Below are 23,746 nucleotides of genomic sequence, written 5' to 3'. Positions count from 1 at the left end.
GTAAGTCCTTGTCACGGATGGGCTACTGCATCAGATGACCCAGAAAGCCATTCCTCCCTCTATTACTCCACCCATCCCTCCACTCCCTTCTCCCCTCTCGGGGGGTGAGAGTTGCTGAGCTGTCATTTCCTTCTATGCATCTCTCCCTTGACATGTCTCTTCCTCCTCTCCTTGTCCATTGATTTCTCATTTCTCCTCATGTCTTACAGGGAGGATGGATATCATGTTCCTCATTTAGTAACTGGTCGGAACACGTGTAGGGATTAGGGTGTCATTTGGGACGCACACTTAGACACAGTCATGAATACTGTAGCTCTCTGAGAGAATCTCCAACCAAACAAGCATCCTGTGTAGCCTGCTGCTGCATCACTAGTATGGCAACAAAACCATCTCTTTCTACTCTTTAGTTTACTTAGCATGGAGGTGAAGAAGAGTATGAACTACACCTCCATTTTAGTTCTGTCCCTCAACTCGAAGTGGCCCTGTAGGAGAAAGTGATCAATAGTTTCTTCCAACCCCTCAGTGAGCGCAGAGACATACACACACCTGAGTGTACTGCGTGAGGATGGTGGCCTGCTGAGATAGACATTAGTCGACCCTGACTAAATATCGGGTGATGAGTCAATAATTAGAGAAGGGAGATTTATTGGTGCCACAACGCTGCTCATTCTTTTTTCTGAAAAGTGGGAAGGAGATGCTGTCATTGTGGTTGGGAAGTGAGGAGAGAGTGTGGGGGGAGAGAGATGAGACGAGAGATGAGAGAGAGAGAGAAAAGGGAGAGATTCTACAGGAACATAAAAAATATGAAACAAAGGATGTGGGATGCTATTGTGGATGTGGTTGTAATCATGCTTCTGTGTGCTGTGTTTTGTCAAATACTGTTAAAGTATCTCTGTATTGTTTGTTTCGGGTGTTTCTCTACAGATTACTGTTTTTAATCCTCGGTTTAACAACAAGAGACTGAAATTAAAGCCACATAAATAAAGCTCATGGTGGAGGGGGGGGGGGAGTAGCAGGGAGAAAAATAGAGCAAGAAGGTACGGAAGGAGAAAGAAAGAGAGGCGAAGCATAGTGACCGGGAGACAAAGAGACAGACAGAAACAGTGACAAACATTGAAAAATACTCCACAGCTTAATAATAGAGGAAAAACCTGTTCTCTCCATGCCATTTTACTGTCGGTCAGGGGTAGGAACTTGATTCAGCCACGGGCCGATTGTTGTCGGAGAGGACGGTCGAGGGGGCAGAACATAATTATAATAATTTCTACACTGCAATTTGACCACAACTATGCAACCCCAAAAAATATATATATATAATTTCATACCTTGATTACATTGAGACACGATCACATTCACTGAGTGTACTAAACATTAGGAACACCTGCTCTTTCCATGACAGACTGACCAGGTGAATCTAGGTGAAAGCGATGATCCCTTATTGATGTCACTTGTTAAATCCACTTCAGTGTAGATGAAGGGGAGGAGGCAGGTTAAAGGAGGATTTTTAATCCTTGAGACAATTGAGACATGGATTGTGTATGTGCCATTCAGAGGGTCAATGGGCAAGACACAAGACTTACGTCTCTTTGAATGGGGTATGGCAGTAGGTGCCAGGCCTACCGGTTTGAGTGTGTCAAGAACTGCAACGCTGCTGGATTTTTCATTCTCAACCGTTTCCAGTGTGTATCAAGAATGGTCCACCACCCGAAGGACATCCAGACAACTTTGGAAAGCATTGGAGTCAACATGGGCCAGCATCCCTGTAGAAATCTTTCAACACCTTGTAGAGTCCCTGCCCTGACGAATTGAGGCTGTTCTGAGGGCAAAAGACAGGGGGTGCAACTCAATATTAGGAACTCAATATCCTAATGTTTTACACACTCAGTCTCAGTGTATGTCTCTTATTTTATTCGTGGAAATAATTGGTGAACACATTTGTATTATATTTACCCCTTTTTCTCCACAATGTCGTGGTTTCCAATTGGTAGTTACAATACAGTCCCATTGCTGCATCTCCCGTACCAACTCAGGAGAGGCGAAGGTCGAGAGCCATGTGTCCTCCAAAACACGAACACTCCAAGCCACACTAATTCTTGACATGCTGCTCTCTTAACCCCAAAGCCAGCTGCACCAATGTGTCGGCGGAAACACCGTACAGCTGGCGAACAAAGTCAGCGTGCATGCGCCTGGCCCAACACAAAGAGTCACTAGAGCGCGATGGGACAAGGACATCCCAGCCTGCCAAATCTTCCCCTAACCCAGACGACGCTGGGCCAATTGTGCACCACCTCTTGGGTCTCCCGGTCGTGGTTGGCTGCGACACAGCCCAGGATCGAACCCGGGTCTGTAGCAGTGGAGGCTCCTCAGTGAAATTTCATAAAAATAAAAATAGTGAAACATTAAAAAAGTTATCATTTTAAGATAAAACTAATACTAAATATATTCATGTCCCAAAAAATGTTGAATAAAATACACTGTTTTGCAATGAAGGTCTACAGTAGCCTCAACAGCACTGTCTGGGGTAGCAACATGGTGTAGCCAGAGGACAGCTAACTTCAGTCTTCCTCTGGCTGCATTGACTTCAATAAAAAATCTAGGAGGTTCGTAGGCCTCACTCCCTTTCATAGACGTACATGGTAATTATCACCACTTCCGGAGGACGTCCTCCAAACAATCAAAGCTTTGCATTATGAACCGAAATGTTATCCATCCAATAATAGAATTAGGATCAGAGAATGAACCTAGTGTGTTGTGTTGGGGTATTGCCACATAGCATTGTGGGGGTTCTATGTGTTGCTTTGTGTCATTGCTGAATAGAGATTAAGATTGAAGAGTGATTGTTGAGCATTTGTTTTATATTATTCAACTCAAATGTGTTTTTTTTTTAATTACAGGAGGTGGAAGAGGTTTGCACACTCAGTGTATGTCTCTTCTCAATTATAAATTGTTTTTCTTGGTTTTAGAACTTTATTTTTGTCACACCCTGATCTGTTTCACATGTCCTTGTGCTCGTCTCCACCCCCCCTCCAGGTGTTGCCCATCTTCCCAATTATCCCCTGTGTATTTATACCCGTGTTCTCTGTTTGTTTCCAGTTCGTCTTCTTTGTTCAAGCTTACCAGCGTGTTTCCTGTCTGCTCCTATCTTTTCCCAGCCTCTCTTTTCTAGTCCTCCTGGTTTTTGACTGTACCTTTGCTCCACCTCTGGATTACTGTCCCAGGCCCTGAGCCTGCCTGCTGTCCTGTACCTTTGACCTACCCCAGATTATCGACCCCTGCCTGCATTGACCTGTTATTTCCTTGTTGCTATAATAAACATTGTTACTTCGACAGTCTGCATCTGGGTCTTACCTTTGTCTACTGATCATTTTTGTGTCCAGTTAGTGCAATTCATTTAACCTGTTAAGGCTGCGATTCCTGTACAGGGATCAGCATCAGGGGAAATTTCAGAGTGACAACTAAAAATACAACTTCGTAACATTAAACATTCTTGAAAATGCAAGTGTCATACACCCTTCAAGAGATTAGAATCTTGGGAATCAAACTACGTTTTCCAATTTAAAATAGCTATTACAGAGAACAAATACCATGCTTTTGTTTGAGAAGAGCAATCAATAACAGAAACATTTTCTGCCATGACAGTTTTTACACATTCACATCTGAAGGTAAAATTATGACTTACATTCTGATATCTTGCTCTTATTTCTCTTCCTGAGGGTCCCAGTGATCAAATGAAGTGCCGTTTTCTTTGATAAAATCCATTTTTATAGCCTAAATCGAAACATTTTGTAAACCGTTTGTGCCGTGAATTCCATCTCTATCATTTTTTTACGGAGCATTCGACGTGATTACACACCGTAAACAATCTAGGTTGGTTTCAGTGCATTCCTCTGGATGTTTGCAACACAGCCAAACGTCATTGTTTTTTTTGCGGGGAGTATTGACAGAAGTGAACTGATTTGAAGACCACGAGCAATGACTACCTTACGCATCAATAACTTTAGCGAAGCTTCATTGATTGACTATATTTCTGCCCAATGACCACTGATCTAGCTGAGGTAAACGCCAGTATGTAATGGTTTTGGGTTGGACCACCATTCCTTGTTTGTAATCGCACACGTAAGGAACTCCATTTGCGCCTTGACGATCAGAGGAGTTGCTGTAAGGCTTTTTACGCGCAGTTATAATTCGTAAAGTTGTATTTTCAACGATTTCATTGAAGATAGCATGGCGAATAAATCAGGAAAAGCGAAGTCAAAGTCTAAAGTGAAAGTGAAAAAGTGAAAGTGAAAGATTTTTTGTTTGAGGAATCTTGGAGTGTTATGATTCAAACAAACTGAGGAGCTGTTTCTGCAAGGACAGGGCGTACTTCTGGACGGGTAAGTGCCAATGCCATTTTATGAAATATAAATATATATTATATATATTTTTTTTTTCGTGTTTGTTTGTTTGTTTGTTTGTGTGTGTGTGTGTGTGTGTGTAAATATATATATATATATATATTTTTTTTCCCCCCACGTCAGATTATATTTTCTATTTTTTTATTCAAATGAAATGGAGTACAGCAAACACACACATGGCCACTGCGCCTGCTACTCCTCTCCATTTCCATATGAAATAGCCATTGGGTGCTGTTCAGGAGAGGGCAGGCCCACAACAATGGCCAGAGTTGAATGGAACAGCACTTCACTTCACGGCAAAACAAAAGCAGGGAGCAGATAAATGCCTACATCAGATTCAACCTTCTGGGTAAAAGCTGCATCGATTATGACAAAGGTCTGCGTATTCAAACTGCGCAACACAACGAGAAAGTAAGAAGAAACAAGGATGTTCTAAACACCACTGCGTTTTTGGCCAATTTGCTTTTAGAGGACACGACAAGAGGGAAACTTCCGCCAACAAGGGCAACTACAAGGAGCTTGCAGAGATAATTGCACGTTACGATGCTTTACTTGCTGAACATATCGAACTTTCGACTGTCTTTTCTGGGATGTCGAAAACAATTCCGAATGATTTGATAGCTACCATCCATTAAAAGTTAGATTAAAGAGAGAGGTTGACGAGAGGTTAGATTAAAGAGAGAGGTTGACGAGAGGTTTTTGCGTGTGCTCAAGTAGGCTTTCCACTTTCCTCCATGATTTATTTAGCAAAGATGATAACACAATCACTCCGGACAGACACAAGCAAAAACTCATGACATAAATGTTGCAGCATTAGAAATCTGACATGCTATATGGGATGAAAACAAGACTGTTTCAGTCTGATCAACCGTAGGCTACTAATAATAGCAGATGCATACAGCCTATGCGCCCTGTCCATCTGGCCAGGGTAAACTAATTGGTAACGTTATGTATTTATGGTCCATTTGTGTGTCAGGAGAAAATGTGAATGTGATCAAATTTAGTTTATATTCAAAATTGGGTGGGCTAGGCTGCCTATATGTTTTTAATCCAAAGTTATTAACTGGAATTAATCAATTGACATCATAGTGATGACAGAGTAAAAGAAATGTAGAAGGCCTACAGTTGCATTGGCCTGCATGATGCAAACATGCATAAAGCAAGCTCAGCCTTGTGAGTTGTATTGTCTATCAGTTGTTGTCTATGGTTGTCCTAATCTAATCTAAATTTGTGGATGTCAATTATGGCAGCCCCCACACCTCTCTGATTCAGATGGGTTAAAGGCGGAAGACACATTTCAGTTGAATACATACAGTTGTACATCTGACTAGGTATCCCCCTTTTTATTAAATATGCTGTATATGAACAAATATAAGGTAGCTGCAGTTTGACAGGGTTTTCATCCCCCCCAGGGCCAGGAGTTTTTCCCAGGAGTTTTTAAAAAAACATCGAAGCCCATAGAAAACCTATTTACAACTGATTAATCACTGTCATACCTTATAGTGTCCAAACTTTTCCTAGTTAGGTTAACATATACGTAAAAACTCCAAGCCCCAGGGGGTAAAAATTACCCCACCGCTCTGGGACCTATGGTGCCACCAGTCTGCTTGCAGGTGTCAGTTATTGTCAGGTATGTGGATGATCAGGGATTTATTCAGGAACGTTTATTGGGCTACTTTGATGTGTCAAGTGGGCAAGTTGCGCAGTCTGTGTTTGACTTTATGAATTTTCAGATGTCTGAATTTATCTTCATATAGAGAAACTCGTTGTCCAAACCTACGATGGCGCAGCTGTAATGGAATGTATCTGCTATTTGTATTTACAGCTAAGTCCCTTCCTGTTCCCTGATTAAGAGGTGATGACTACTCCACTCCACTACCATTGTCAACTTTCTCCTGACATGAACTGAAGCTTCGTCTCATGAGCCCACTGGCACATTGGATGTTTCCCCTCCAAGCACTGAGTACGCCTATCAATTTTCTCTCATTACTGTATGTAGAGCTAATCACATACACAAACACAATCACATTATTACACATCAATGATTTTACTCCTTGCTTGGACTAACTCATTCTTAGCTCTTTTGTCTAACTGTGTAGTGTGTTGTGTTAGTTTTTTTTGTTGTCAAATCCTGTCCTGCACTGGTCAAGCCTCTGAACACTCATGCTTCATACCCTCATTCAATCACTGCTGTGATCCCTTTCCATCACTGTGTAAGTAGCCCTCTCATTCCCATTCACCATAATATTGTACTATAAATGTCTTTATTAAATGCTTTAGGTTAAAATAATTAGTCTTTGACCATTTTTGAAACACACTTTGTTATCTCTGTACCTTCCGCACCTATACCGTGGGTCTCCCATCCTCCTCAATTTATCAAGTCACCAGCCTCCACTTGTCTGTAGTGATCCCTCTAGCACTGCGATGCGGTGCCTTAGACCGCTGCTCCACTTGGGAGGCCCGGTGAACACATTTTTTGCTGAATTTCTGGTGATTTTTAGTATTTTTTTACTAAAAACAATGGGATGGGATGGTTTGAGGTTTGGTCAAAAATGCTAAAATAAGCAGGAATTCAGCAGAAACATTGTTTCATTCAGGGAATCTGTTCACCAACTAATCCCACGAATGGATGTCCACCTGTTGCCGACCCCTGCGGGTCCCGGTCAAAAGTAGGGCACTAGGGAATAAGGTGCCATTTGACAGCCAGAGCCAGAAAGAACCCTTAAGCTGCTCATTCCCACATTTGTATTTCTGAACATTTTTATTTTATTTTACCTTTATTTAACCAGGCAAGTCAGTTAAGAACAAATTCTTATTTTCAATGACGGCCTAGGAACAGTGGGTTAACTGCCTGTTCAGGGGCAGAACGACAGATTTGTCAGCTCGGGGGTTTGAACTTGCAACCTTCCGGTTACTAGTCCAATGCTCTAACCACTAGGCTACCCTGCCTCCCCATTCTCCATGTGTCAGTCAGAGTGGCTTGCATGTCATAGCAAAGTAGGATAAACTCATCTCCCTACCTGACAGTTCTACTACCTGAACTGAAAAAAAGAGAGGAAAACCAACCTTTCATTAAAAAGAGTGTCTTTCAGAGAAGAGCTGGTGGATTACACTCAAATTGTACAACTGACGTACAACACATTTGGCATAATGGTTGTAGAGTTTTTCTGAACAAAAATAAGTACACAAGGGTTGTGTAGACAAAATCTCTATCGCAAAAATATAAGATGTTTCATAACGATTGTGACAAATTAATTTTGTGAAACCTAATTGTGTACAGGTCCATAAATGTAAGAAATAGTCTATATACTACACTGGTTATTCCCTTCTCATTCCATGTCCAGACAACCAACTCCTGAGCCTCTCTATACATAAAAAAACATGTCACTGAGTGTTTATCAGAGGGCTGGTATAGAGTAGGATGTGTCCCACACATGGTAAAGCGGTATTGACTAACAGTCATGATCCCTTCTCCTGCTCTCTCTGTCCGCCCATAGGATGTCATTATCATTACACACTCACACACACACACACACACACACACGCACGATTTGATTGCACCGGCATGTACTGTAAGTGAGTGAATCAGTTACCTGCTGAGCTCACCGATGTGACCAATCAACCACATGTTCTTTATGCAATTACTCTAATTCTAATACAACACTCAATAATGATGATGTGAAGACTGATGTACTCTAACATTCACTAATTCTCCAAAGATACATATTTATGGGAAGAAAATTACAAAGTCTCAATTGAATGCATGACTGGAGATTTGTATATATTCTACCAGTAATACACAATTCCCAACAGTATTGCAATTGGCTCCACTTGGGTATTAACTATTAGGTACATGATTTGGATTCCAGTTCTTGAGGAGTGTATATTCGAAAATTAATTGAGGTAGTGAAGAGTAAGTGAAGTAAATCTTCATCCCAAATGCCACCATATTCCCTATTAAGGGGACTACTTCTGACCAGGGCTCTAGGAAATAGGGTGCAATTTGGTACGCACTCTTGGAGACTATTTCCTAGTGCTCTCTTAGATGAGACCAGATGGTAATTCAGCTAGAGGCAGAATATTCAAGATGTAGATTACAGATTTCATGTCCCCGAGCATAGCACTGATTCATTCAGAGCACACATGTAGGCTACACGCACTGAACACACACAGACACACACACACAAATGCTGTTAAGACTTAAGCTCTAAGAGAGAGAAATCGTCTGACTGACCGCTTAGTGGCACATCACACGCAGGACATTCACTTTCCATCTAATACAGAAACAGAGGTCTACTTTGCATTAAAAAGCACGAGTCACAATTGCACGATGGACCATACAATCCTACTCATTCAATGTCTGAGAACCCTGGTCACAACACGCACAGCTAAAACACTCACGCCAACCTTGACTGCAACAAGGAGAAAATATGATTTTTTTTCACTAGTTGTGGCTCGTGTCCTCAACATTTTGGATTTTATTCTATTCATCCTTTATTTAAACCCAGATGAACGTGAACCTCTTGATATTCTGCCAGATGCTCTACAACTTAACTATGCCTCCAAACCCCTTATAAACCTAACAGTTAGCCCTCTTAATTCAACTCAATTTGTTCCAGAGGAGCAATAATAATGATTATTGCATTGAATTGAATCTCTCTCTCTCTCTCCCTGTGTCGGTGCAGTCAGTTCTCTCACCTCGGCGTCTGAGATGGAGACGCGTTTGGACTCCACGGTGGGTCTGCGTACCACACGGGGGGAGACGAGAGCCCCCCCTGACCTCCCAGATGGGTACGTGCCCCGCTCCTGTAGCGACAGCTTCCTCCCTGAGAGTTGTGGCCGCTGAGCAGGGCCTTTCTTAGCTCCTCCTTGCTGAGCTCCAATCCTCACGCCATTGGCCGGTGAGCCGCCCGTCTCGGTGGTCGTCACAGTCACGGTGGCCATCATGGCAGTGAGGTCACTGCGGTCAGGGGTCATTGGGTCGGGGTCAGGGCTGAGGTCGTCCCTTCTGCAGCCCGGGTCTGTACTCATTGCCATCACTGGATGGAGGGATGGGGGAGCGCAGGACGAAGAGGAGGTGAGAGCCCACCAGCATCAACGTGGTGTGGGTCTGGGCCAGCCTGGGGGAGCACTGGATCTGCAGGGAACTGAGAGAGGCGAGAGGGATGAGTTCATATAGAGAAAATGATTTTAATTTAGATTTCCATTTCACATTTCTTTACCCAGGAAGTCCCATTGAGGTCAGGGGAGCTCTTTTACAAGGACGCGCTGGCCAAGATGGCAGCTCAATAAAAAGCCATAGATCAAACACACTACATGGTATGGATATCATATGTTATGAATGATATGGACACTGATATTGTATTATGTTCCATGATTAACAGGTAAGTGATAACAACCAGAACAATGTAATCTACCCAAGAACATGCATCACAATACACTGCGTAGTTTGATTGAGTCAAGTTCACACATCTAAAAGGTCACACTGTCATGTATAGGCAGTTTATGACATTGTGCTCTGAGGACAGCCAAGGTAAATAACTACAAGTAGGACAGTGTTTTGTCATCCAGACACCTCAGTGCCCCCCTTCTATCTCTCCCTCTCTCTCTGTGTGAGAAGCTGATTGTTCCAGCAGGGCCGGCCAGCAGATTAAGTCGTCCAAGCGTGTGTGTGCGTGTGTGCCGTGTGTGTAGTTGTCTAGGCATGCCGTGTGTGTAGTTGTCTAATTGAAATAAATGACCCTGTGATGAAAGTCAATCTAGGCCCACAGTTAATTATGATCCATTCCTCTGGACATGGCCCTACTGTGAGTGTGTGTGGGTTAACACAGCTCTCATCAACAACATCCACTTTCTCATGCAACTACTCCGAGTGCGTGTGTATGTGTATGTGTGTGTGCTTGAACCTGTGTGACAATCACAGCAGATCTTTGTTCATTGTGAGCCCTTTAATCACAAATGTAAATCAGGGAAGTAGATAGTCATAGTGAGCTGGTATCAAAGCAAGGCTGTGCAGCCAGTTGGTTGATGTGTTGTTGTCTCTGCAGATGAGAGAGCACAGATATGCAAAGTGGACCAGATCTATTCCATCCAGTTATCCATCCAAAGGCCAGGGAGGGAAGAAGAACTGACAAGAAATCTCTCACATTACAATCCTTCCATCTCAAAGAGCCCTTCCACATCTATCTTAGTCAGGGAGTAACACACACACACACACACACACAGTGAGTAATGCACGCACCCACACACACACACCTCCTTAGTGAAAAGCTGCTCTGGGAAGGTGATTAATGCTTTTACCTCCAAGAGCTCAATGTGTCCACCTCTTTAGGGTCAACAATCCAGAGAAAGGGCCTTGATTGGATATAAAATGGTGAATCTATTTACAATAACCTTTGTGAGGAGTTTCAGTTGTCTGAATATCCATATTCTTTTAGAGGTTACATTTAGAGTAGTGAAATGGGACATCGTCATCTTCTGCTATTCCTGAGATTTCTCAGGACACGAAAACCTATCCGTTTAGTTGGACTCGGAGTGCCTTATATTCTAAAATAACTGAGTGCTCCAGTTTTAACTTGGGTCAAATGATTTCATGACGCATTTTATTTTTCACCATGGCAGTCTTGGCTCCATGTCAATTGGAGTCTTTTCACAGAAACATACATGTTTCATTTTATCAAGTGTCACTGCCTCTCTCTCACACAACAAGCACGGCAGGACACACACATATCAGGGAGGGGGGGCGGAATAAATATGGCGTTCTCTTCGGAATAAATATGGCGTTCACCAAGGGGAAGGCAATTTGTTTCCATCCCTTGAGAGATAACAGTCAGGGCTTATTGAAATGGAGAACTCTGTGCTTCAGCAGACAGAGTGCCCATTTAAGTGTGTGTGTGTGTGTGTGTGTGTGTGTGTGTGTGTGTGTGTGTGTGTGTGTGTGTGTGTGTGTGTGTGTGTGTGTGTGTGTGTGTGTGTGTGTGAGTGTGTGTGTGTACGTGTGAGGGTGCACGCATGGGGACACTGTGCAAACATTATGTTAGATTGGCATACATTATACCAGTGTAAGACTGGCTTATGTTGAGTCTAGAAGTGAGCAGAAGACGTGTGTGTTTTTGTGTGTGTGTGTGTGCCCACATGAAAACACACTTCAGCTCAATATAGAACACTACAGTACTTAGAATTCTGAAGTAAACAGTTGTATACTGTTCTACACAATGTATTATACCTTGATCATGTGTAGTCCTTACTGTAGAATTTTGTAGTATACTGTTGGAATACTATAGTGCACTACAGTCCACAAAAGCTCTACAGTAATTACTATAGTGTATACCTTTTTTTTTTTTACTAGTGTATACTATAGTATTTAAAAATAGTATACGATAGTATTTGTTCATGTGGGTGCCAGCATGTGTATGTGTGCCTGCGTGAGAGCATTTGTGTGTATGTGTGTGGGTGTACTTGTCGACCCTACCATGACAGTTCCCTCACAGTGGATGGGCAATCTCAGTCCTGGAGGGCTGGCTGCTTGTTGCCCCTGACAACCATTAATGTGGAGGATATTGACAACGCACACATGAATTCAGCCAAAATATTACATCTTACAATGTTCCCCGGTCTGATAACTGTTGTTGTACCAAACAGTTGGGAAAGCCTTTTAATTGATTGTGATGGTGGTTGAGGCAGAGAGGAGTGGCGGACGCAGGGGAGGGAGGGAGAGAGTTAGAGACAAATACCATTGACTCTTGACCTCATTGAAAAGCCACTTCCTGGTATTAACCATTCTCTATTAGCCAACCAGTGATTAACTGATGCTACAGCAGCACTCTAGTCTTCAGGAACCATTCATAGGGACTGAGCCTATCAGGGAATGGTATTCATATGATGTCAGGGAGAGAAAGAGTGCTAAACAAGAGGACTGTGATGACTTTTAATAATTATTATTTGCAATGACAACCTGCACAGCAAATTTGCAGGTGCTAAAATCTTGGTGTTGAGGTAAAAAGTGTTGTATCTGAGTGTTGATTCAAGTAGGGTTAACACCAGCGAGATTGAAATTGACACCACCTGCAGTGAATAAATTAAGTGTTATTTTAAATCACAATGGAATCACCACCGCGTGGTGTTGTTAATCGGCTGTGTTGTCACTATCTCAGAGAGAATGAAATATGGGAGGGGGCTCATTATTATATCATTCCCAGTATGCTTTGTTGCAGGTTGCTTTTTAGAATTGTGAATTTTAACCTCTCTGCGCACTGAACCCGTTAGCGGGATGAAATTCGACAACATACGGTGATCGCTACATAAAGTCACATTAAACATTCATGAAAATACAAGTGTCTCACATGTTTCGAAAGCCTAGAATCTTGCTAATCCAACTGCATTGTCAGATTTAAAAAAGGATTTACTGCGAAAGAATACGATGCGATTATCTGAGGATTACGCACAGGCGTAACAAAATCAAACTGCAATAAAATAAATCGTTTACCTTTGACGATCTTCCTCTATTTGCAATCCCAATGCTCATTGTAACACAATGAATGGTCTTTTGTTTGATAAAATCCATTTTTATAGCCTAACACGAAACATTTTGCTAACTGCTTGTGTCGTGAATTCCGTCTCATTCTATTTGACGACACATTCGATGTAAATACACACACTAAACGTGACTTTTCCAGTCATGTTTGTTTTCATTGCAATCAACTGGTTTGTTTGTAACACAACCAAACATGATGGGCCATTTCGCGGGACGTATTGACTGAAAGAAACTGATTTGAAGACAACATAAGTAATGACACCATTGTGCACCAATGATATGACCGCTGTTTCGTTGATTGACTGTATTTTAACCCAATGACCACTGATCGTCTTGAAATCTAGCTGGGTAGATAGCCAATGAGCTGAGGTAAACTGCAATATAGTATGTAATGTTTATGTGTTGGAAGACCAACCCATGTAGTAAACTCCGGCGTAAAGAGGGTCATTCGCCATTGAAGATTCATACCGGAAGGAGCCATGCATGTTAAGCACAGCGTTGTTTTGGTAAAGCGCATCTTCAGCTGTTTATATATCAATCAGTATGGCGACTAAGTCAGGGAAAGCTAAATCTAAGTCTATACAGATATACAGATGTACACACAATTTTAGAAGAAATTGATCGGAAATATGAGACAGAGATTGTTGGAGGACGATTCATTTAGAGATTCCCAAATGGAGGAATATTTTTTGAATGGAGAGGACATCGTTTTGGACTGGTAAGTTCTTCTCATGCTAATGCCGTTGTTTGAAATTAATAATATTATTTGTGATTTTAATTTTTTTTAGTAGCAATATATAAAAATGTAATGTAAGGAAATGTGAGATGCGTGTGTGTCTGCCGCCCCACCCCACCCCCACATGAAATAGCCTATTTGAGGCTGTTGAGGGGAGGGCAGGCCCACAACAATGGCCAAAGTGAAATGGAGACAGCAGATACAGCTGGTCTGTTGTAATATAATAAAGACAGTAGAGCTTGCTGATGTCATAATATAATAGAGACAGTAGATCTCGCTGAAATGTCATAATATAAAATTGACAGTAGATCTAGCTGGTCTGTCATAATATAAATGAAACAGTAGATCTAGCAGGTCTATAATAATATATTCAACCGTATGTTCCCTGTATTCTATATACAGTATATCTGTTTATTATACCTGTTGATACAGGGCTCATATGTGAAACTATTCTAACTGAACATTTTCATTCACAGTGACACTGACTCCGAATGGGTCCATCACCCACTGAAGCTGGTTCATCCAGCCCTGTATTGCCTTTGAATTGTTTAACTTAAGTAAAAAGCTTCAGGTAGCCTCCCACAAGCTTCCCACAATAAGTTGGGTGAATTTCAGCCCATTCCTCCTGACAGAGCTGGTGTAACTGAGTCAGGTTTGTAGGCCTCCTTGCTCGCACACGCATTTTCAGTTCTGCCCACACATTTTCAATTGGATTGAGGTCAGGGCGTTGTGATGGCCACTCCAATACCTTGACTTTGTTATGGCTGCATACCTTGTTCTCAATCCATACCCTAATCTAACTGCCTGTAGCTCAGCCCCAGAGGCAAGGATGTGCATATTATTGGTATCATTTGAATGGAAACATTCTGAGGTTTGTGGAACTGTAGGAGAATATAACACAGTAGATCTGGTGGAAGAAAAGAGAAAGAAAGAGCATACGTTTTCAGTTTTTTATTGTTGTAGCATCATCTTTCACATGTACTAGAATAGCCACACAGTCAGATAGGATGCAGGAGATAATTTTGGTGGATAACACAAGAGGGCAACTGTAGGTGTGCAAAGTGTCAGACTGATAACTTCAGGAATGGGTAAGCTACATGACATTTAGCATGAAGTCACCCAGGTGTCCCACACAAGTTGCCCAAATGTACCCAAGTGGCCGAATTGGTGAAACAGTGCAAATAACTATATACAACGTATCAAAAAGCAATTCTAACACACACAAAACAATTATAAAAATGTTTTTTAAAAATATTAATTTTTTTTTTAAACAGGGGTAGACCGTTTGAAGTCCTCTACACAATATATTGCTGCCTGTGCCATGTCCCATAGCAGTCTCTTTCTGATGTAAAGCAGGGGCAAACTGAACAAGTGGTGCAGGTGATAGGGGACTTCATGCGACACAGAACACAACGACGCCTGCATGCTGTGCCCTTTTGGCCCTGAGGCACAGTCATGCCTGCAGTAATGAACTGTGGCATATGAACACCACTGGAGGCAGGAGTAGAGGGGGCAGAGGTAGAGCGGGCAGCTTGGCACCGGGGGCTCGGAGTCGCTATCACTGTGAAAGAAAACATAAAAAAATATTTTTGTATTGTATGAGCCTTTTATCATCACATAAAATAAACAGATATGTATTGTATAGAGCAGAGGGAACAGTCACTAAGGTGAAGTGCTGTTCCATTCAACTCCGGCCATTGTTGTGGGCCTGCCCTCCCACCAACAGCACCCAATGGCTATTTCATATGGAAATGGAGAGGAGTAGCAGGCGCAGTGGCCATGTGTGTGTTTGCTGTTCTACTCCTTTCCATTTGAATAAAAAAATATATCTGACATGGAATGAATCTATCTATCTATCTATCTATCTATATATATATATATACACACACACACACACACACACACACCCAAACAAACCAACAATACACACACACACACAAACAGGTTATGGGTCGTACACATACAGTACATACACACACTATAGCCAATGTGTACTTTACACATGTCATCACACATTTCATTGCAAATATATATATATATATATTTATATTTCATAAAACGGCATTAGCACTTACCCGTCCAGAAGTACGTCCTGCACGGCAGAAACAGCTCTTCAATGTTTGAATCATAACACTCAAAGATTCCTTAAACAAAAAAATCTGTCTCACTTTCCCGATCAATCTCTTCTATAATCTGGTGCAAATCTGTATACTTAAGACTTGGACTTCGCTTTTCCTGATTTATTCGCCATGATGTCTTCAATGAAATCGTTGAAAAAACACTTTCCAAAATATTACTTTCCAAAACACTGCTGTGCGTAACCAGCGTGACTGCAACTATGTGAGAATGAATTTCGTTAGGCGTGCGTTTACAAACAAGGGATGTTGGTCCAACCCATAACCATCACATACTGGCGTTTACCTCAGCTCATTGGCTATCTACCCAACTAGATTTCAAGAAGATCAGTGATCATTGGGAAGAAATACAGTCAATCAACGAAGCTTCGCTAATATTATTGGTGCGCAATGATGTCATTGCTCGTGGTCTTCAAATCAGTTCACTTCGGTCAATACTCCCCGCAAAATAACAACAATCAAGTTTGGCTGTGTTGCAAACATCCAGAGGATTGCACTGAAACCAACTAGGACTACATAAACGATTGTTTACGTCGAATGCTCCATAAAAAGTTGATAGATGGAATTCACGACAAACGGTTTACAAAATGTTCGTTTTAGGCTATAAAAATGGATTTTATCAAAGAAAACGGCACTTCATTTGATCACTTGGACCCTCAGGAAGAGAATTAAGAGCAAGATATCAGAATGTAAGTCATAATTTTACCTTCAGGTGTGATTGTGTCAAAACTGTCAAGGCGGAAAATGTTTTTGTTTTTTTTGATCGCTCTTCTCAAACAAAAGCATGGTATTTGTTCTCTGTAATAGCTATTTTAAATCAGAAAACATAGTTTGATTACCAAGATTCTCATCTTTTGAGGGATGTAAGACACTTGCATTTTAAAGAATGTTTAATGTTACAACGTTGTATTTTTAGTTAGTCACTCTGAAATGGCCCCCGATATTGATGGGGATCGCAGCCACAAGAGGTTATTAAGCCATTGTCCATTTGGAAGACCCATTTGCGACCAAGCTTTAACTTCTGGAGATGTTGCTTCAATATATCCACATAATGTTCCTCCCTCAAGATGCCATCTATTTTGTGCACCAGTCCCTCCTGCAGCAAAGCACCCCCACAACATGATGCTGCCACCCCTGTGCTTCACGGGTGGGATGGTGTTCTTCGGCTTGCAAGCCTCCCCGTTTTCCTCCAAACATAACAATGGTCATTATGGCCAAACAGTTCTATTTTTGATTCATCAGACCACCACAATTCTCCAAAAAGTACGATCTTTGTCCCCATGTGCAGTTGCAAACAATAGTCTGTCTTTTTTATGGAGGTTTTGGAGCAGTGGCTTTTCCTTGCTGAGCGGCCTTTCAGGTCATGTCGATATATATGACTAGTTTAACGGTGGAAATAGATACTTTTGTACCTGTTTCCTCCAGCATCCTCCCATCAGCTCAAGCAAAGAGGAACTGAGTTTGAAGGTAGGCCTTGAAATACATCCACAGGTACACCTCCAATTGGCTCAAATGATGTCAATTAGCCTATCAGAAACTTCTAAAGCCATAACATACTTTTTTGGAATTTTCCAAACTGATTACAGGCACAGTCAACTTAGTGTATGTAAACTTCTGACCCACTGGAACTGTGATACAGTGAATTATAAGTGAAATAATCTGTCTGAAAACAATTGTTGGAAAATTGCTTGAGCCATGCACAAAGTAGATGTCCTAACAGACTTGCCAAAACTATAGTTTGTTAACAATACATTTGTGGTTGAAAAACGAGTTTTAATGATTCCAACCTTAGTGTATGTAAACTTCCGACTTCAACTGTATAATTTAGAAGAAAGTGGGTGTTACACTTCCGATCACAAATTTGCTGTGTGGCAAGAGGCAACTGAAGCTCGCACAGAAACGACTGAGGGAGGGGAATGGGAGCTCGGAGAAAAGTTTTTCCCTTCACTCTGCCACCAAACATACAGTATGGTGTAATCCAATATGGTTGAACACGGTTAATTGAGCAGTTCATGTATCCTCTGCTGTCTTCAACTGAATAAAGCTATGATGAAAAAGCCAGAACAAATTGAAAAAGCCTGACATCATCTTGTGTGTGTGTGTGTGTGTGTCTGTGTTCTCCATGATGTTTAAGCATACAACAGGAGCCACAACCTTCTCATTTGAAGCACTTTTGGGAACCATTTTAACGCCATTTGGACTCCTCTACTTCCATCCATACCAATCCAATAATAATAATAATACAAGCTTATTTTTTATAGCATATTGTAGAGGCAGAGCAAAGTAAATGTATAAATAAATACATAATACATGGTGGAAACACTTAATGCGATCCTTTTATGAGAGCCAAATGTTATTTCAATCTTTCCACATCTTTCTCCCAATTCATATTGAAAGTATATTCATTCACCAAAACTAATTAGGAGGAGACGAAGAGAGTGCATACAGGTTCTTCTGATTGACACATGTTCCTCTATTAGCGACCCATATCTCCCTCCTGCTCTGTCTCAATTTGTCTTCTAAATTGGTTTGTTGTGTCCCAGGCAGCAAGCAAAGACTGCCAAGAACACAATGGAGATAATTTATAGGTTTTCAGAGCGAGACAGCGCTGAGCGGACAACACCATGAATAAATCTCAATAATACTACTGATGAAAAAATGAAAAAAATTCATTGAGTTGTTTTTAAGCCATAGCACGATTTGGAAGTGAGGTCCTCGCTCCACGCCGAGTTGTTTTCTCACTGGGTTTCATTCCCAGTTGACAGCTGAGTCATTGATATAACACTGTGACTATATACATAGTGTGTACGTGTGTTTCTATTTCCTTGTGTATTAAAAAAGCCTCCTTTCTCTAGATAGCTGGAACACAAGCTTGTGCGTGACCTTGAAGGCTTAGACAGAAATGATCATGTTGTCAGCATGTAGTCTCATCTCCATCCACCAACACAAAACTCTCTCTACAGATTGGAGGGCAGTGGAGGTCATTGTCTCTCGCTTTCTCTCCCTATCCCCCTGGTATAATGTGTGTGTTTGTGTGTAGAAAATCTATAAAAATGTTCATCACAGATAACAGTGTGTTGGTGAATGAGGACCCCAGAGTACTGTATGCTGTGGATGTGATGGGTATTGATTTACAGACTAGAAGCTCCTGAGGCAGAAGAGAGAGCACACTGACAGAAAGCACAGGCCTACTGTGCCTATGGAGTATTACACTGGGACCAATTTAGCTCAGTCAAACTAGGCATTGGCATTTTAAATAATTTCACTATTCCAAAAATATCATGATCCCCCCCCCCCTCTGGATACCCGGATAGTCGAAATACATGTGTTTTTGAAAAACAAACTTTGTTTAAACTTGGGAGAGAGGTGCCACAGTACAGGGACATTGAGAGTGAGCTAAATAAATGTGAATACTTGCTACTAATGCTACAGCTACCATGATTACGGGGAAAGGCACAACACTAGAATCGCTACTATCGTTACAAATCCAGGAGCTATAGTACCAGTCAAATGTTTGGACACCTACTCATTCAAGGGTTTTTCTTTATTTTAGCGATTTTCTACATTGTAGAATAATAGTGAAGACATCAAAACTATGAAATAACACATATGGAATCATGTAGTAACCAAAAAAAGTGTTAAACATGCCCTCCATTCTGTTGAGAGTTTTGTGTTGGTGGATGGAGATGAGACTACATGCTGACAATATGATCATTTCTGTCCAAGCCTTTAAGGTCACGTACAGGATTGTGTGTGTGGATTGTGTGCAGGTGTGAGTGCTTCTGCACGCACAGTGAGGCGAAGACTTTTGGAGCATGTTCTGGTCAAGGGCAGGAAAGAAGCCACTTCTCTCCCGGAAATATTCTGCAAAAGGTACAGGGATTAGACTGCTGAGGAATGGGGTAAAGTAATTTTCTCTGATGAATACCCTTACCGATTGTTGTGGCATCTGGAAAAAAACTTGTCTGGAGAAGACAAGGTGAGCGCTACTATCAGTCCTGTGTCATGCCAACAGTAAAGCATCCTGGGACCATTCATGTGTGGGGTTGCTTCTCAGCCAAGGGAGTGGGCTCACTCACAATTTTGCCGAAGAACGCAGCCATGAATAAAGAATGGTACCAACACATCCTCCGAGAGCAACTTCTCCCAATCATCCAGGAACAGTTTGACGAACAATGCCTTTTCCAGCATGATGGAGCATCTTGCCATAAGAACAAAGTGATAACTAAGTGGCTCGGGGAACAAAACATCGATATGTTGGGTCCATGGCCAGGAAACTCCCCAGACCTTAATCCCATTGAGAACTTGTGGTCAATCCAGGCGGGTGGACAAACAAAACCCCACAAATTAACAGAAGTTAATTGACAACATGCCAGGGCAGATTGCAGAGATCTTGAAAAAGAAGGGTCAACACTGCAAATATTGACTCTTTGCATCAACTTCATGTAATTGTCAATAAAAGCCTTTGACACATGAAATGCTTGTAATTATACTTCAGTATTCCACAGTAACATCTGACAAAAATATCTGAAGACACTGAAGCAGCAAACTTCCTGAAAATTAATACTTTTTAAAAATTTTACCTTCATTTAACTAGGCAAGTCAGTTAAGAACAAATTCTTATTTTCAATGACGGCCTAGGAACAGTGGGTTAACTGCCTGTTCAAGGGCAGAATGACAGACACCTTGTCAGCTCATGTGATTTGAACTTGCAACCTTCCAGTTACTAGTCCAACACTCTAACCACTAGGCTACCCTGCCACCCCGTGTTACTCAACTTTTGGCCACGACTGTTTATAGTCTAAGTGTTGAGAGAATGCCAAGAGTGTGCAAAACTGTCATTAAGGCAAATGATGGCTACTTTGAAGAATCTCAAAAATAAAATATATTTTGACGTTTAACACTATTTTGGTTAATATATGATTCCATATGTGTTATTTAATGTCTTCATTATTATTCTACAATGTAGAAAACCTGGAATGAGTAAGTGTGTCCAAACTTTTGACTGTGTGTATTCATTTTAATAACGCTACCTACATGAACATATTACCTCGACTAACCGGTGCCCCCACACATTGACTCTGTACCGGTACCCCTTGTATATAGTCTCGCTATTGTTATTTTACTGCTTCTCTTTAATTACTTGTTCCTTTTACTTCTTATTCTTGTTTGTAATTTATAAACTGCATTGTTGGTTAGGGGGTTGTAAGTAAGTATTTCACTGTAAGGTCGGCGCATGTGACTAATACAATTTGATTTGATACTGTATGTATTGATTCAAATACTGCACTCACTATTACTCCTACCTACCATTCTGTCAGCAACAGTGATTGCAGCAACTACCCAGTAGGCAAAACTATGAAACTAAGATGTAATTTCAACCAGTTTGGTCCAATTTGACTTAGGGAGGGGAACAGTTACTTGAATATCCGAACAGATGTTGGTATTCAGTGTCTGTGAGATTATTCATAAAATGTATAATTATAGGCCTATTTTAACAATGAAATTGAAAAGGCTTTGTCTAAATTAAATGTAAGTATGTATGTGACAGTGCTACACAGGATATACCATGAAATTTGAAATTCTTAATTCAATAATCAGAGGTGATTGTTGGGCCTGTCGGATTGGATGATGACTTTTGCTGTTGTATCTGATCGCTTTTGCTCTATAAAACGTATTGACAGAACTCCTTCAATTCCCCAGTGGTGTAAAGTAATTAAGTACAAATGATTTTAAGTACTACTTAAGGAGGTCTATCAGTACAGTTTATAGAACAATAGCGATCAAACAACAAAAGCCATCATCCAGTCCGACAGGCCCGACAATCACCTCTGATCACATGCAGGCCTACATTCAGTTGCCTTCATACTGCATAATGTTCTGCATGCAGTCATATGGAGTTGAAAAGCTTTTGGTAACAATAATGTGGCCTCTGCAACCTGACAGCTGCACATGATAAGAGGATGTCCCCTCCTGCACCTGTCCTAAGGTGGACACTTTAGTGGTGGACATTTACCTGTGGTGGGAGTAAAGAGAGATAACATAAGGGGAGAAAGCTTCAGAAAGATAATCACACACGCATGTGTAACAGTATTGTTTTTGTCCTTCTCCTTGTCCCAACCTGGTCTTGAACCAGAGACCCTCTGAACACATCGACAACAGTCACCCTCAAAGCATTGTTACCTAACGCTACACAAAAGCCCACAACAAAAAAACACACACACTATGTTGGCCCACCACACAGGGGACCATGAAATTGACCTTCCACTATAAACAAGGGGCGCTGCTTTCACAGTCCTAATGCAACCAGGTTCTTTGTGTTTCGATCCTGCATGAGTCTTCCAGGCAGACAACGATTTTAACCATTCCCTTTATACAGTGACAGTGTTTCTTTATCTATCACTAACACACATTCCACAGTCGGGGCGAACATTGTGCCCAACTAGCACACAGTCAAGCCCAGAGAAATGCCAATGACCAGAGCCAAGAGAAATATTTTGGCCACAGCAGAGAGAAAGAGAGCACTGCTGATGCCTCTATATAACCCAAGTGCCCAACAAAGCAAAGAGCACTACATGGGAAGCCTGCCAAGGCTTACTTCAGTTCTTAACCCGAACAAACAAACAAAGAATTTCTCTTCTCCAAAGCTGTTGTTTAAACTACTGAAGGACAAATGTCAGGAGTGAGTGAGAGAAAGGACACTAAATGGGTCACCACCCACTCCATAGTTCTAAATGGCAGGAAGTCAGGAAGACAATAGTATCTTCAATGTTCATTAACAGATTGAGAAACATGGCTCAGAATCACCCTGATGTAAAAGGTAACCCTAGCCTGGTTCCAGACCTATTGATACTATATAGCCAACTGCTACGGTCACTATTTGGAATAACAAGGGTTTGGGTAGATATGCAAAAAAAAAAAAAAAAACACTCCCCCTCCAATAGAATCAGATACTCAGCTCTTTTACTATGATCCCAGTGCTGAGAGTTGAGAAAGGAGGGGCTGGAGACAGTGAAACAGGGTAGAGGAGGCTTTCTGTCATCTGTCAAGAACCAGAGAGAGAGGCTGCTTTGCTACCTGTCCTCGTTACAATCCCCCGGGCCCAGCAGTTTGGACCAGGTCCGCATGGCTGCCTCATCTGTCACATCTCATCCCAGTCAGGGGGAATATGTGACACATTAGATGCTGGGGGACTAGGGGAGAGAGGGATCAAGAGATGGATGCTGACAAAGAGGTGGAGGGTGAAAGCCAACACTTCCACATTAGATGCTGTGAGAAGGGGGATGGGGAAGGAAAGGTGAAAAGGTATATGGAAGCGGCGGGGGGGAGCTGTCCAGAATGACAGCCTGGCCTAGTGCTTGCTGACACATGTAGGAGAAGACCAGCCCTGTGGCATGCTTCATGCACGCGAGAGAGAGCGAGCGAGAGCGAGAAAGATTAAAATAAGAGCTACAAAAGACTGGCACAAAGAGTTTGTTCTCCTCCATAACTGGTAGGGCTGCGCAATTTATACAATTTTAATCAAAATTGCAATATTGACATGTGCAATATCCATATCGCAAGAGGCTACAATTATGTTTTTAAGCACCATGAATTCGAATATAATAAGGGTCCCCGTTAACCTTGGTTTCAACCCTGTCATAACTTCTATTGTACCTGTTTTTTTTCATTAGTTGTCATGCCAAACAACACCAACAGTAGAATCCGAATGCTGAGAACTATTTCAGTCTGTAATAAAGCACTTTTGTGAGGAAAATATTGGGAGTAATCTTAGACCATTCTTCCATACAGAACCTTTCCAGATCACTAACCAGGTTTCCATCCAACCTTTTCAGTAAAGTACATGTCAGAAAACAATGTAATAACAGTCCTGCTGGAACTTGTCAGTAAACTTTCCAAATGTCGACAAAACAAAATACGCTGGACAAGGTGGGATCTGACGGTG

The 23,746-nt window shown here is 41.6% G+C and overlaps 1 protein-coding gene across 3 annotated transcripts in view; it reads right to left on the bottom strand.

Moving 5' to 3' along the window:
* LOC135548744 (calcium/calmodulin-dependent protein kinase kinase 1-like) overlaps positions 1 to 23,746 on the bottom strand; it is a 137,691-nt gene that overhangs the window by 95,203 nt on the left and 18,742 nt on the right. For all 3 annotated transcript variants that reach the window (XM_064978636.1, XM_064978638.1, XM_064978639.1), the window contains exon 2: positions 9,096 to 9,544. In XM_064978636.1, coding sequence (XP_064834708.1) covers positions 9,096 to 9,434 — 339 coding nt within the window. In that variant the 5' untranslated portion in view covers positions 9,435 to 9,544. The remainder of the gene's footprint in view (positions 1 to 9,095; positions 9,545 to 23,746) is intronic.

The sequence above is a fragment of the Oncorhynchus masou genome, chromosome 11, assembly GCF_036934945.1.
Source record: "Oncorhynchus masou masou isolate Uvic2021 chromosome 11, UVic_Omas_1.1, whole genome shotgun sequence".
Lineage (NCBI taxonomy): Eukaryota > Metazoa > Chordata > Actinopteri > Salmoniformes > Salmonidae > Oncorhynchus > Oncorhynchus masou.
Note: the sequence above shows the minus strand (reverse complement) of the source record. Positions and strands in the feature narration are given on the sequence as shown.